Below are 16,459 nucleotides of genomic sequence, written 5' to 3'. Positions count from 1 at the left end.
ATCAAGTCTGTCACTGCAATTTTTGGACTGGAGCTGCTGACAGACAAAATCTGGTGACCATCCATTTTGTTAACATCAAAAAGTCAGACTTTCTGTCTGGCAGGAGGAATTACTGCATTTTCAGTAATTCCTCCTAGTATTGTCAATGGTGACCTAATCCACATTTGTGGGCTTGTTGGTCAAGATAAATTACAGTGTGTGTGTTCATGGTAATAAAGGAACGTGTCATCCAGTGCAAGAGTGGTTCACTGATGTGTTTCTGGACAACAGTAGAGCTCTTTGCCGCGGAGGAAGAAGATATAGAGTAGATATGGTTGGTTTCGTTCTGCACATAGAATTATTTACAGCTACTTTCACACTGGATAAAAAATCTGGCTTTTGTCTTCATTGGAAAAGATAACAATGGGCATTTATTTCTGGGACAAATGACTCAGCTGTATAGTCATGGGTATTTAGTGGCCCCTGCTCTGATCAGCAGTGATGGAGACATGATATCTTGGTGGACATGCTAATGTGAAGCCCTTTTGTTTAGAAAGGAGGAGAGAGAAAAATACAGCAATTGGACCTTGGGCTCGAATTGAGACAAGATCACCAACTTGCCTGGTGACACAAACTAAATGTCTAAAATGTCAAGGTGTCCCTGTAAATTACCTTGGCATATTTTCTAGTTCAATTCCACTTTATATCTGAGGTGTGAGAGCAGTGACACATTCAGAGACACATTCTGTCTTCCCTCTGTGTAGACCTATATCAGTCTTCTGCCCACTCTCTGATACTCTGAGGAAGCAGGAAGTTTAAGCTGTTGGAAGCGGTGGAGCTGGACTGACAGGTTATGCTGACAGGCCCGTCAGAGAGCAGCACTAGGAAAGGATTTTCTATATTTCTATATAATAGGCACAGGAAACATTTGCTCTTCCCTCCATCTTAGAGTGTGTTCACTTACAGCCATTTAAATATGCTAGTTCTGTTTAGGGATGACCACAGTTGCAAACAGTTGGCTGCAAACCCACTAAAAATAGGTTAATGGGCTATAGACTGATCTGTGCGCGTTTACCTGGGTGTTGTGTTTCCATCAATGCTTTCCAGAGCCAGAGGTGATTAATACCCCTTACTACTGCAGAGCCATTTGTCACAGGTGAGAATGCAGGTTTTTTTTTTTTATTGTTACCTTCCCGTTACAATAAACAGTCAGATGTTAGCAGTTGTTTTTTTTTGTGCAGTGGAATGGGGGATTCAGTTGTGATGAGAAAAAGCAAAAAAGGCAACCTTTCTGGCAGTTCTGTGATGGAATACAAACTCTCACTACCCTTGCATCCACTATCCCGGCCACCACATCTCCACTTCCCCATCTGGCACATGGAAAGGGCACTAATTCCTGCACTGGCACAGAATGTTGATATGGAATAAAAATTGTGTGGTGTGGAATTGTCGAAAAATGAATGAAATTTCTACAAATGCAAAGCTGTCAAGTTGGTAATTAATATGCAGGAAAGAAAAAAGTCAGACTGCAAGAAACCAGTCTGTCAGTTTTTAAACAACCCCCTCATTTAGGCTAATTTATTTAAAAAAAAAAACAAAAACAAAGATAGAAGTTCACTGTTGTAAACATGACTCACAGTTTCAACTCGGACCTATTGTAAATGTGTATGTACACAATTTTCCTTTGTAAAGACAGATTTTAAAGGTATTTTAAACCCGCTCACCTTTGATTTTTACCTGCAAAAAAGTAGTTTATGTAATTTGAATAAACTTTTGGCTTGTTTACTAGTTGTCTGACTTCATTGTAGCAATGTTAGCTTAATCCCACATCCCCAGTCACTGAGGGCACCATTCATCGTAACTGTTTAGTCAGGAAAAACAGCATCAGTATTGTTTGAAGAGTATTATTTTGCTACCCTGAAAAGCATCTTTGGAAAGCTCAATGAGCATTGCTTGTATTGATTCACTTTCTATTGATATAATAATACTTAATCCTTAATCAATGTAATATACTTTTTATCAAGTCTCTTGTCTTGACTTTGAATGAGGGTGGTAAAAATAGGGGTAATGCTACCTTTGAATGAATATAATTGTACATTTATTCCACCTGTATTTGCATTAGCGGCCATTGTTTTATTCCTGCTAGACGCAACTGTGAAAGGCACCGCATGGTTTCTGCTGTGCGTGTTCAGGAGCAGGGAGCCAGCTTGTTTATATGTCACTTTGATTGAAAAGAGCTTGATTTGCATGGCTGCTCTTCTAAGCTCCACAGCCTAATGAGTCACTGTGAGGAGCAGGCACTTTGTGTCACACTGTTGTCACTTGTCATTGTGAATTGCCTCTGAAACACAGCTTTATTCCACCTCACATAACATCTGACTGCCTGGCTACATGCCTACACACCATTAAATTCTTTAGCCCGAAGGAGAAACAGGCCTGTAAGACAAGTGTGCTGCCATGGGACACAAGGAGACGTGAAACAATAGGCTGTGAAGTCAGGAGTTAAGGAATAGTTTTGTTGAAGTATAGTTGTGACCTAGGAATCACAAGGCCCTTCATATGAGGCAGACTGACATCTTGAAGACGCTGGCCTCCAAAGATTAAAAAAGTATTTCACTGCAGGAAATATGGCCTTATAGCAAAATTGTTCTGTCTCTGCAGTAGGCAGATGCAAATACTTTTGCAAGTGGTGCAACATGACCAGAGAAAACAGAGAAACTTTCTAAGGACAATTTTGCTCAAGAAGCAGAAAACCTTCAACTACCAGAATGCACTGTGCTGCACCAGAAAAGTAAATGCTCTTGCTGGTGGGTGATGTCCGTGTGAAACAATAGAGGAGGCCAGCAAGAAACTTCTGTTGTGTTACAGTTAAACGTTAAGCTAAAACATATTTCTAAAAAGAAATATGCAACTCATTAAAAGAATCTTGATCAGCGCTGTGTAGTTCTACTGTTTGATCTCAGTTTTTTTTCTTTATTTTCAGCTTCCATTTCGACTGCGCAGGAAGTAGTATGACGCCTGCTTTCTGTTCACAAACTCTTGCTATCACAGCAAAACACAGCATTAAAATGTGTTTCTGAAAACATTTTTGGCAAGAAATAGGTAGTGCAGTAATGTAATCTTGATTTATATTCAATCAGCTTTACCTAATTTTAGCATGTGACTGGATTTCTGTCGGAGTTTGAGAGAAAGAGAGGGTGGTGGGGTTCTGTCTCTTGATCTGTCTCTTTGCTCTTGTGCCCACAATGCTGGCATTGGTAGCAGGCATCATGAAAATGCAGAAGTACTGGCTGTAGTTCCAGAAACAAACTGAGAGCCATGGAAATTCTGCCAGATGATGTGTTTTGTATCAATTTTCATCATTGGGTGGGGTTTCACTGTGGGGGAGGAGGGATATCCAGGCACTGGTTAGATGGAAGGAAGTTTACCACAGTTCATCTCCACATACCACCCACATTGTTTTGATTCTAAGATAGCTGAACATTTGTGAAATATCCCTTTAAAAAAAAAAAACACAATTGTTTCCTTAAAACACTGGTTAGCAACATAGAAACACAAACACAGAAATGCATAATAGGTGAGATTCACTCTTTGCACACTATTAGTATTTTTGTCCCCAAACTTAAATCCCACAGATAGGGAGCTGAGATGGAACCCACTGGAACTTTTAACTTGTCATATATGAACATGGTCTTCGTGGTTGTTTTGCTACAGGTAACCAGGGCTGACTTAGCTGTATAAGACATGATTAAATGTAAACAGATCTTCAAAAGCACATAAAAAGACAGCATGTGTTGGGAAGAGGGCACTCAGCACATCCCACAGGGCAGAGTGCAGCCAGGTTGATAAAGACCCCTGAATACAGAGCACTGTTTAAATGCAAATGTCACTTTCTAACCTCCCTCACAGTTTTTCTTAGCACAGCCTCTCCAGACTCATGCCTAAATGCATCCATCCCTAGTTTGCACTTAAACGTAAACATTTCTAACTTAACCTGTGAAATGGAACTAACAAGCCTTGACAAGGAACAAGCTGTATGTTTACAATCATGTCTAGACTCAAAAATACATTCTTCAACAAGAGAAAAATGAACTTTTCTCCAGTTCCACCTTATGAAATAATAATCCATGTGTCAAACTTCTGCCAATCAACACACGTGTCAATAGCAGTCTGCCAGCATGGACTCTGCGAATCAAATATATCAAACTGAGCCAGCGCAGCAGGCTGAATGATGCTATGGACAGCAGAACACATAATTCACAAAATAACCATCTCTAAATCAGTTTTGCATTTAACTCAAACTGAGTGATTAATGATACATAGTGAAGCAAGAGATTCTATGTGTGGAGTCCTTTGCAGCCTTTAGTGTGTGTGATATTCAGTTTCTGTGGACTGTCCTCAATACAGCCGGCTTTACACAGAAATCTTCACTCACTAAACAATAGTGCTGTGTGGGTCGAGCCATAGCTCGTGGGTCAGGTGGGCCATAAAGTGACAAAGCAGCGTTCTGAGTAAATTAATAATAACTTTCAAAAATATTGTGCAATAGCCTAATCCAATTTCCACCTTCTCTTTTCCTCACTCTGTCTCTCTCACACAGCAAGCAGCTTTATAATCAGCGCTGCTGGGCTCAGGACTTCCATTATTTGGTTTTTGAGCAGGAAAGCCTTTTAAAGTCCAACAGATTTAAACCTCTGGTCATAACGTCAGGTAAAAATATTTCTCTTTGCAAATATGTAGGCCTAACACAGCGTCATTACAGCAAGCAAGCATCTCAAGTGACTCCATTAAATACTCACTTCTGTAAACAAACCACTGTACCTATTAACTGTGCGCTCAAGATCACAGCTTTAAGAAGTTACCACTTTAAATTCGGGTGAGTACTTGCTATCTTCCTACATTTGTACTTTTAAACAGAAAATACAGGTTTTTTGATTTAAGATTTAGCAAGAAGCAAGTAGGTTGTGATTAGCAATGGTCACTCCAAGAAGCTTTCAGCTCCAGTTAGCAGCTTTGCAGTTTGGGTAATTAGCATATGTTTTTACGAGTCGGGTGGGGCATACTGGCTCTCATTACAGACTGGGTTTGTACAGGCTTTAAAAAAAACCTTGACCTGCACATCACGACTAAGCAAGCTTAGTGATAAACATACAGACACATGATAGTAGGAATGAGAAGACAGAGGCAGAATTTATTATCATTAAGGACTGAAGTCCATACAATCATTCAGAATAGTCTGGAGCACACATAGGTAACATACGCCCCCCACCGACTGAATGAACTATCTCAGTCCTACCTGCAATGGCCTCCAAAAATCTATTAAATGCAGCATTATGTTAATGATCTCTAGCCTGTATCACTATTCAAAGTGATTCTTACAAAGGGCGCTGTCTTAATTTAGATTGGCTGAAAGGCTCCAAGTTGACTCTTAGGCTGTATTCACACCTGTGGCCCGTTTGCTTTGTTCCGATTCAGAAGCTAAATTGATACAATTGTTGCATATTTCATTTGTGTTGTTTGTGTTCACAAGGCAACAGTCTGTAGCGGTACAAAGTTGGAAACAAACGCCATGTGCGACCAGCCGTTCTCTCATTGGTCAGAAATCTCGGAAGGAAAAATGCCGGTAAAAAACAGCAATTATGGAGCACCAACAGCGTGTGTGGCTAATTTGTTTTTGCACATTTCTGTGGTTACTATACCAATGTTACACAACTGAGGAAAATATCCAATTCTACAGCGAATCCAGACTGTGTGTCGAAAACATTCTCCTACTCCATCTACTGAGGAGAAGACGTGCCGCCTCAAGTAATCGCCGACCAAGATGGGCTCTAATGGGCGCACTTTCTGCACATCTCGCACTCACACGACACTACAGACGGTACATCAGGTAAGCTTCATCAGATTATTGTTATCTAATCAGTAAACTGTGCATACCTTGTCTGTGTATAGGTCTTATGCGGCGGAAAGAGACATTAAACCACATAAAATAACAATAATGACACATTGGGATAACATCTTCCATCTCTTTGCCTTCCCTACAGGGAGATATGGGTATATCCACGCACTACATCTTGGTGGCCACACATCTCCAGCACTCGGACTGACTACGAGTGGCACTTTCTCACAATTGTGTGATGCCCTCCGGCCCTGGTTGACCCGACAAAATACCAGATACAGAAAGCCAGTGCCTGTTGAGGTTCGAGTGGCAATTTGCATCTGGAGACTGGCAACAAATTTGGAATACCGCTCTCTTTCACACCTTTTTGGCCTTGGCTTGTCCACATGTTGTGTCATCACTCAAGAAGTTGTCACGGTCATAAATGCAGTATTAAAGCCACAGTACATCAAAACACACTCTGCTGCTGAGTTCAGATTAATAGCACAAGGCTTTCGTGATAAATGGAGATTTCCCCAGGTAGCCGGTGCTATTGATTGAACACATGTTAACATCAGAGCTCCTTCTGTTGCGCCAGCTGATTATTATAACAGAAAGGGGCATTGTTCTATTATTTTGCAAGGTGTGGTGAACCACAGACTAATTTTCTGGGATTAATGTTGGGCGACCAGGTAGGATCCATTAAGCCCGTGTTTTTGCACTTTCAGGACTGTATGAGCGAGGTAATAGTGGCACACTAGAATGATAGAAACATTTGAAAAGATTGATGTCCCACTTGTTATTTTAGGTGATTCGGCCTACCCTCTGCTCTCATGGATGATGAAATCTTACGGTAAGGTTAGAGGAGTAACACAAGAGCAGATAGGTTTCAACCATCGCCTGAGTCAAGCTCGCATGACTGTAGAGCGTGCCTTTGGGCGCCTCAAGGGCAGGTGGAGATGTCTGCTAAAGGTATGTGATGCCCACATTACCCTGGTCAGCCAAATTGTGTCAGCATGTTGTGTCCTACACAATTTTTGTGAAGTTCTCAACTAACAATTCCTGGATAGAGACAATGTGATGGAGGAAAATGAGGACAACCCACAAGTGGACAATGAAAAAGCAAATGAAATTAGAGATGCACTTTGCAGGTATTATTCTAGACAGTAATGTCAAGATTCCTGTTTTTTATTTTTGCTTTTTTATTGCTTTGTGTGAGATATAACGGTTCTCATGGTTGTAAAAGTTCATGGAGGCAGGCTTTTTATTCTATTGACGTTCTGTTTTATTATTTGGATTATAATAATAAATAATCCAATGTTGACCAAAAAAAAGGCTTCAAAGTTAAACTTTTTCTTGGATTACAAGAACTTTAGTAGGCTAACACGGGTCAGCTGTCAAAGCAGACAGTACAGTATTGTATAACAAAAGAACTGACTGAATAATAGCTTTGTTATAAAAATAAAATTGTATTCAGAATAAAGAAAATACAAAATGCTATGTTTTTACAGTTTGTACATTTTTTTTTCTTTGTAAAATGTAAAATAAAGTGCAAAACACAGACGTGTTGAGTAAAAAAAACATTGTATAACAATAATTTTGAATCTGTAATGAACAATCACTGAATAGATTAATCAATTCTACAAGTTAAAGAATTGCTGTGTTGTGTTGTTAACACTATGCAAACAGAAGACACATCAGTGGATTGATTTGGTGTTTAACCAGGGTGGCAGGCCTGCTCTAGGTGGACTGGGGGTTGTGGAGCACGAGGTGGTGGATAGGACTGGTGCTGCAGTGCAGGCACTGGCATCATCAGTGGTCCAGGTGAATTGGGTGTAGGATTCTGGAATGTAGGAGGAATAAGACTTGTGGAATTGTAGGATGAATGTGGCTGTTGGTGTAAAGTGCTAATGAAAGTTCCCATCAACTGCAGAAACATTTGTTGGTTTGCCTGTTGTTGAGTCAGCATGGCATTGAATCTTCGCTCTTCAGCCTCCTGCTGCAGCCTTAGCATGTTCTCCAGGGCAGTGGTCTCTGGGGCTTGTTGGATTTGTTCAGCTTCATACATTTGATCTAGTTGCCTTTTCTGTTCAGCCTGGTAAAGATGGAGCTGGTCAGACAGAGAAGATCTGACTTTCCTCTTCCTGGGCTGAGACTCAGGAACACGCAATTCGGGGTTTGGAGTATGGCCTCTGCTTCCTATGGCTGTTTCCTCCATGTCAGTGAAGTCCAGTGTGTTGTCCAGTGATTCAGCATGCACCACTGTCAATTAAAGCAAGTGACTACTTACTGCAATATCTGAACTGAAAAAAGTAAACATGGTATCAGTCAGCTAGTTTTAGTTTTTTATGTTTATGGTGCTGTGTGTGTGTTTTTATTTCTGTGCTACACATTATTTATGTCAGGTCTGTCATTAATACATATACTGTTGCTTATGACAGTGCATTAGTGGCTGAACATGGTTTGCAACAGTACAACACTCAGCTAAGAAATAAATGATGTAATACAGCTACAAGGATATGTCAATTGAAAGTGATAATAAACATATTAAAAGGTGATCCGTTACTCACCACTTCTATCTGCCGATTCAGCACAGTTTGATTCTGTATCAGCAGAAGTGCTAGTGTTGGGTGTAGTAGCAGTATCAGAAGAGCCGGTGCTACGTGATGTAGCATCACTGGAGTCGATGATATCCACCGGTTCAACAACTGGTTTAGTCCCTAAAATATTATCCAGCTTGTCAAACCAGGGGAATTTGTCCTACTCATCCCTGGAGCTCCCACTTCTGGCAAGCTGGTCCTGCACATTGATATACTGCTGTCGCAGATTTTTAGCTTTAGCGTGACACTGCTCAACAGAGCGTTTGAAGCCCCTCTCACTCATTAGCTGACTCACAAGTTAGTAAACTTCGCCCTTTTATTGGAGGCTGAACCACAGTTATGAGTCAGTTGTGTCGGTTGCTGTGTCAGTTTTGTTCTCACTGCAAACGAACCGCTCCAGGTGTTGAATGGAAGCGAACCGAGACCACTTCTTCTAGGCGATCTCGGGCCACTTGTTTTGTTCCGCTACCGAGTGCGATTGCTGCGTTTACATATGTCCAAACAAACCGATCTTAGGAGAAAAGGCTCCCTGTTCCGGAACAAACAGACAGGTGTGAACACGTCCTTACTCAGCATCCTCAAGTGACAGACTGACGTTAGTAACGTTTGCAGTTGTGGTGACAGATACAGATGTTTTTGTCTCCAGAGTTGCTTCAGAGACACTATATCTGATATGTTGAGAGTACTGTGGTGTTTAAAAAATTCAACATTAACAGACAATTTTGACTGAGCATGCTCACTACGCTACAAAGTTGTCATCACCAAGAAGAGAAGAGAATGCCCTAAAATTGTCTTCAAACAGGTAGCAGTGACTCTTGTACACTGCAGTTAACCTCCTAAACACCCCCTTCTCCCCCTAAAGCAAATACATGTGTGAAACTCGACCCCTGTCTGTCTATGCAGGGGACTAGATAGAAAGATTTTATGCAGTCCCTGTGTTTAGTTCTCATTAGTTCTGTAGCTTGTGACTGAATCTCTGTGGTTTGGAGTTTAGTTTCTATCCTGCATTCCGTTTGTACTTTAGATATCAGCTTTATTTCACTGTTTCATGTTCACTTTTAGCTATACAGGAGTCTGTCAAGTTGATGCCCCAAACCCAACATCTCCTTATTTTGCTACTTTATAATAAACACTTTTGAATAAAAAACAACCTTATTTATTGAGAAGAATCCATGAAATGTTAGATGAAGAGCTGTAAACAGCAGGCTCTCACTGCACCAATGCAAACAGCTCATCTCCAACAGGGAAACTTTGTTTACTTGCCTGCTGTGTGATGGAAAAACACTTGCAAATATAATGAGGAACTTCAGCCATTCAGCCCACTGCTTATAAATATCATCATCCAAGACAAGCTGTCAGTAGTTAAAGCCTACAAGCAGGTAGTCCTGATGTCATGGGAACTTAAATCCCTATTGCGCTGGGCTGATGGCCCAAACCAAACCAAACCAAGCCAAGCCAGAACGTCAAAAAAGGGTTGATTAAAGGGCACAACAGAGAGCAGACCTCTATGGCAAGGTGTCAGGATATCTGGAGAAACCCAACTGCCATGAACTATATTGCTGAACATGACCATTGATGGATCTCCAAACTTCCCCAGAAAGAAAGTCTTGTTCCTGCAGAGGATACAGGACCAGGTCAGAGAGGACGACCCCAACTCAGATTTGAACTTCCTGCACTCAATCATTAACCAAGAATCCGTGTGTTGCAACTTGATAATACTGTTAAAATGGTGGTAAAACTAGTAAAGTCTATTTGGGCCCAAGGCCCTAAACATTACCTGTACATCCAGGTACTGGAGGACAGTGAGACAGAACACACAGACGTGCCATCCCACTGAATATTTTGCCGTGTATTGGAGTTGAGGAGAGACAGAGACATTTCTGGTGACTGTCGGTAATGCTGACGACTTCTCAGAGTTGCATGACCCAGGCTGGGTGTGTGATTTGGCTTTTGGGTTGGACATAATGAGCCACCTGCACAACCTCAATATGAAGTTAGAGTGAAAATCTGTTTTGACCCTTATTATTTTCCAGACAAATAACCGAGTGCCTCACATATTTCTCGATGCTGGCTAATCTGGATGTGCTGCACTGACAGATATAGCGCCAGTCTCACAGATCCACACTGAGCTGAAACAGCAGATCTCAGACTTTGCTATGATTGAATGACAACGGAAGCGTGTGTCCTCTCCTCTTTCATGCAACAGTCAGAAAGCGTCACCTCAACTTGAACTGACTGACATACTGCACATGCCACCCTGTTCTCAGGTTCACTATAGCCACTCTGGATAACTCCTGTGGCTCACTGATGGAAACACTGTTTCTGAACCTGCACAGGCACACACAGAGGATTCCTGTTTAGCTTGACTCCCTGTATGTGTGTGAAACACAACAAGCCATGTTACCGATCACAGCTGACAGAAAAACATCTGTCCTCTGTATATCAGCATCAGACTTGACGGTGAACTTTGGTCTCGCAAAGGGGATAACCGTCTCAACTGTTCCCATTAGACTAATTACATTTTAACTGAAATAAGATTAAAGGCAATGACATCATGACTGTGTTATTCATAAATATGTCAGTTGAAATTCACAGTTAAATAAGTAAAAGTAAATTAATTAATGTATTCATACAATGTGTTTGTTCATAAATGGTAAATATTAGCTTCATTAGCAACATCCCTGCCAGCCTTGATCCTCACGAGTATGCTTTCAGAACCAACAGATCCACAGAGGATGCCATATCTACTGCTCTTCACTCAGTCTTCACTCACCTGGAGAATAAGAACAGCTACATCAGGATGCTGTTTGTTGACTTCAGCTCAGCATTCAACAAAATCTCTCCCATGAAGCTTACTGGAAAACATAACACTCTGCAACTGGATACTGGACTTCCTTACATGCAGACCCCAGAGAGTTAGGATTGGCAGTCTCACTTCCTCTACATTAGTGCTCAACACATGAGCCCCCCAGGGCTGTGTGCTCAGCCCCCTCCTGTTCACACTGTACACCCATGACTGCACTCCCAGACATCAGGAGAACTCTATTGTGAAGTATGCAGACAACACCACCATCATTGGCCATATTACAAACAACAATGAGAGTTCATACCGGGAGAAAATCGACAATCTTGCAGAGTGGTGCACAGAGAACAACCTAGTGCTCAACGTCTGAAAAACCAAGGAGCTGATTGTTGATTTTAGAAAGAACGAGGCAAAGACGCACACCCCTGTCTACATCAGTTGAGCTGAGGTGGAGCAGGTGAACAGCTATAGGTTCCTTGGAATTACTATCACTGAGGACCTATCTTGGTCATCACACATCACCACCCAAAAACCCACCAAAAAGCACAGAAAAGGCTCTACCTTCTACGGAAACTTAGGAAGGCTAAATTCCAGAGCAAGATCCTGGTTAACTTCTACAGAGGAGCAATATAAAGCATACTGACTGGAAACATCACAAACTGGCATGGTTTGTGCACGGCCCAGGACAGGACGGCTCTACAGTGGGTGATTAAAACTGTCATCATCAGTGACCTTGGTGAAGTGAGGTGTCTGCACAGAGCCCAAAGAATACTGAAAGACAGCAGCCACAGTCTGTTCATCCTGCTGCCAACTGGACAAAGATACAGAAGTATCCGCTGCAGAACCACCAGACTACAGAGCAGCTTCTTTCCCCAGGCTGTGAGACTCCTCAACTCCTACTTCAACGCCAAAAAGATGGAGCAGGATTTAGGATTAACTTTAATTTCATTTCTTCTTAAACTAAGTTTAAGAAATATGACAATAAATCTACATTGTACCTTAATTTTTCTTCACTCTGTGATGCAGGTCTGTACTGCCATGGCTTTAAAGTTTGAGTTATTTTCACAGAGTTACACAAGTATAACAGAACACTTATTTGATTATAATTCATGTGTATGTTCGTGAAAATAACAATGTATTAATATCCTCAGAATGCACTACAATTTTCTTTATGTTTTGTTACAAAATATCTTACAAAAGATCAATAATGTGGAACTTTCCTGGTCTTTTATTTTCTCAGTCACTGTATATGCTGTTTTTAGAAGTAGCTCTTTTATTTTTGAGCTGTATCAAATGCTTTACTGACTATAGTGAGGATACTTGTTGCCATTGTTTCATGCTTTCATGTGTTGTTAACTTAAGCCAGGTCAATACAATAACTTAACAACAAAGCCTCCACTGTGTCATTTTTCTTAAAGTGAAAGTGCTTTAGTTTAAGGTCTCTTCCACCCTTTGGTTGGCAGTAGTCCTCAAAATGGTCACTGCAGACCCCAGTGGTCTGCAAGACGCAGTGTTTGGACAGCAGTGTTAGGATCCATTCGTAGCACAGCTAACCACACCTTCAGCTTTATCCCACACAACTATTCTATGAGAGCTGCACACAGTGTCACTTGTCATTCTGTTGGAGCATTTTGCAAACACAAACTATTGTTTTTTCTTACTCTTTCAGAAAACAGGAACATTTCCTTTCTTTAGTCCAACACAAAGATTACCATAAACTCCTCTCTGCTACTGCCTCTCACATTTCCACCAGTGTATTCTGCAGAAAGTCACCTCTCGTGAGATTTCAGAACCAGGATTGTCCTTTAGTGAGACACAAAGCAGACCAGAACAAGTCAAAGCCACAGAAACATGTTTCATTTCTCTGTATGGTCCTTTGTATAATGTTGTCAGACACTAATTATAACAAACCCCTTTGAGTGGATTGTTTCGTGTGATTATTTTTTTCATTCTGACCTCAAATTAAACCAGATTGGCACAGAGACAGGGGTGCAAACTCTTCAGTGGTGAAAAAGGTGACAAAGATGTGAACTCCCTGAATAGGGAGTTCCAATGGTAGGCCCTTCCACGAGGAAATTCTTTTTAAATATCAATTTTGAAATGTGGCTTTCCAGGCTTTTTTTCTGCTGTTTGATCAATCAAAAGACCTTAGATATGACGCTTTATTTTGATTTTGTTATTCTCCCTTGCCAGCAAAACAAAAAAATGTTTTTTGTAAAAACAAAATAACTGAACTGTTTTAAAGTCCCTCAGTCCTTCATTACACTACATTTAAAAATAACTGCTTCAAAAAGCCTCTTTACTTTGTATAATGTATCATAATTCCATCTATTGCTGCAAAAACATAAACAAGTTTTTTTTTCGAAAAGTTTTATTTATCAAAGTTTCTTAAAAAAAACAGATTTTTTACAAGATAACATTAAACACATCATGAGTTATAATTTCATTCACCAAGTTGCCATTTTTATTGAATAGAGCTTGAACGCTTCATAATGTCACTCAGTACAAGCAGCAGTGCAGAGAGGAAAGCAATGGCTTACTTTTCCTTAATAAAAATAATTCAACCTGGGGCACCTCGTAGCTCACCTGGTAAAGTGGGCGACCCCTGTACAGAGGCTGTGTCCCTGCCACAGCACTGTGGGTTTGAGTCCTTTGCCGCATGTCTTCCCCTCTCTCTTTCCCCTTTCACTCTAATCATCTGTCCTATCAAATAAAGCTGAGATTTTAAAAATAATCATTGAAAAATGAATAATAATAACTTAACCTAATCAGGGTAACAAACGCTTGAGACATCGCCATATAAATCACAACATTATCATAAAGCTACTGTCAGAGGTTTTCTATCATGTGGGCAGATAAAAACTGACCTCATGTACTCCCTGTGACTCTGTCCTCGCAGCCCCCGACTCCCCCACCCTTTTTTTATAACTCATCTGATCTACATGGATCTCACAAATGACTTGTTTTGTATTCAGAACAGCAGTTTTCGCTGAAAGCTGATAAATTTGCACCTCTGTACAGTCGTAAAAAAGCCAACATTTTCTAGAAATGGTCTTTTTTAAACAAGGCCCCTGTCCCTCTGGGCTGGGAAATAGCTTATTGTAAAGCAATCTGTAATGTCTACCAAATTTATGTAGGCTAGTTTTACTTCATATTTCTGTTTCATTTTTAATTCCCCTTCTTTTATTTGAGTTAGTATGGCATGCCGGAAAAACACATTGCCCACCCTTGTCTGGACTGAACAGACAATTTTCCCTTCCTGTTTCCCTCATAATCTCATCAGTGAGTCAGTGAGCCCTGCAGAGACTCCGTATTCTTTGCTTCCACTTGCAGAGCAGGATGCAGAGACACTGCGGCCATTTGTATTTGTTCTTATGAATATTACAATGTTCTTTCCTAATCCTTGTTCATGACCAACAAAAATGCTTCCCACACAAGTGTAGCATCAGTACCCACACGCTTCATGAGAGTTGAAAGGAGGGAGAAAAGGAAAAGGGAATAAAGTGACTGAACCAGTCACATGAGGAGTTAAAACAACAGTCAAAACAGCTCATGCAAACATCCTGATAATGATCTACTTTTGGAACTTTATGGAGAAGCCCTCATTCGAAATTTCACAACAAGTGGGTCCAACCAGGCAATCCAGGTCAACTAGACATTTAGAACGTGATCAAATCAGCAGGACAGCACACCATCAACATCACTGAAAATATTACTCTACCATTCCCATGGCAACACTGTAACTTCCACAGCTGAATCAAAAAACAGTAAGTAGCAATACTGATAGAAAATCTTTTTTGTTGTTGTTAATTTGTGGTTAAAATTATGTTTCTGAAAGGCTAAAAGCCATCAAATATGGATTTAAGCATTATATATATAATTTACATGTGCTCTTACACTAGCTTCAATACTGTGTGTGTGAATGGGCAATGTCTTGTGAACTGTGGAAATGCAATGTGACAGCAGTGTGAGGAGGAACTTTTGTCTGTGAATGGGATTCCTGGAACTACTCCAATTTAATGAACAATCCAAACCAATGAAACCCACAGGAATATTCTGCAAACCTTTTCGATAAAATGTGTACCTTTGGCTCAACAAATATCTCTGTAAACCTCTAAATTCCACTTTTGTTTTGATAAATTTTCTAAGCTCATCTTTGAATCTTCAGTGTAGAAGAAGGCACATGTTGCCTGTTCTCATGATCATGTATCAGTAAACAGTAATTAATCTTAAAACTAATGATGTATTGAAGTCAAAATATTTCAGTGTTAAACCTTAGCAGTGGTACTATATTTCAGTCACATAACAAAAAGTAACCTAAGCACTCTGCAGACTCCAGGGCAGCTAATGAATAGTGTTTGTGTGTAAAACTGCTGAGCTCTGGGCAGAGCTGTGAGCTGTGAGGATCATATAAGTACTCACTCTCTGTGTAGGATGGCAGCACCAGTCTGGCCAGCAGCAGGAGATGGAGAGCTCCCCTGGTAAGAGGTGACAGCCATCTGAAGCTAAAGTCCATGGTCTGACTGTACACACTCTTCCAGTCCTGATGCTGATGCTGATTAGCTACAACCTCATACAATCATAGAGTGACACCTGCAAAGAGACAAGAGAACTGATGTTAATGACAACCAGACTTTTGTTTGCATCTCATTGAAACCCCACACAAACCTGAGGTGTCATTTATACAACAGTAAGTGGGATTCAAACTATAAGTGTACGCAATGACAAAAGACAGAAATGGCGTGTGACAATAAACATTGTGATTTATAAGACCATTTGTACGCCTGCCAGGGTGCAATTTCCTTTTATAAATCCCAAATTGACATGGAATTATCTGCATGTGTATCAGCCTCCTTGAAAAAGTTGCTGTGGACTCTACAGCTGAACACGAGTCTCAGCAGCACACAGGCCGGCTGTCTCCTCTCTACTCGTGAGGAGAATGTGATGGTGAAAAAATGAGCGCAATTTCATTTGAGATTTGATCTTTCTTCCACATTTTACATTTCAATTTAATGGCCCACTGGCATGAATAACACTGCTTTAAATGTTTTTGATTAAGTGGATCTATTAGTAACCTGTGATATGAAGTGAAATGTATTGTGTGATAGGCATCATTATATGTATAATGATGCTTCGCACATTTTATTTTCACAATCTGACTTCAATTCATCACCATTGGTGACGCAGATGGTTTCATCTGCG

The 16,459-nt window shown here is 40.6% G+C and overlaps 1 protein-coding gene across 1 annotated transcript in view; it reads right to left on the bottom strand.

The window, feature by feature from the left end:
* The window catches only part of ptprfa (protein tyrosine phosphatase receptor type Fa), a 223,900-nt gene that overhangs the window by 182,331 nt on the left and 25,110 nt on the right, over positions 1-16,459 (bottom strand). Inside the window, 1 exon segment of the mRNA XM_042512701.1 lies at positions 15,680-15,850. Coding sequence (XP_042368635.1) covers positions 15,680-15,773 — 94 coding nt within the window. The 5' untranslated portion in view covers positions 15,774-15,850.

This window comes from Plectropomus leopardus, chromosome 3 (assembly GCF_008729295.1).
Source record: "Plectropomus leopardus isolate mb chromosome 3, YSFRI_Pleo_2.0, whole genome shotgun sequence".
NCBI lineage: Eukaryota > Metazoa > Chordata > Actinopteri > Perciformes > Serranidae > Plectropomus > Plectropomus leopardus.
This window is presented reverse-complemented; position numbering and strand designations above follow the sequence as displayed.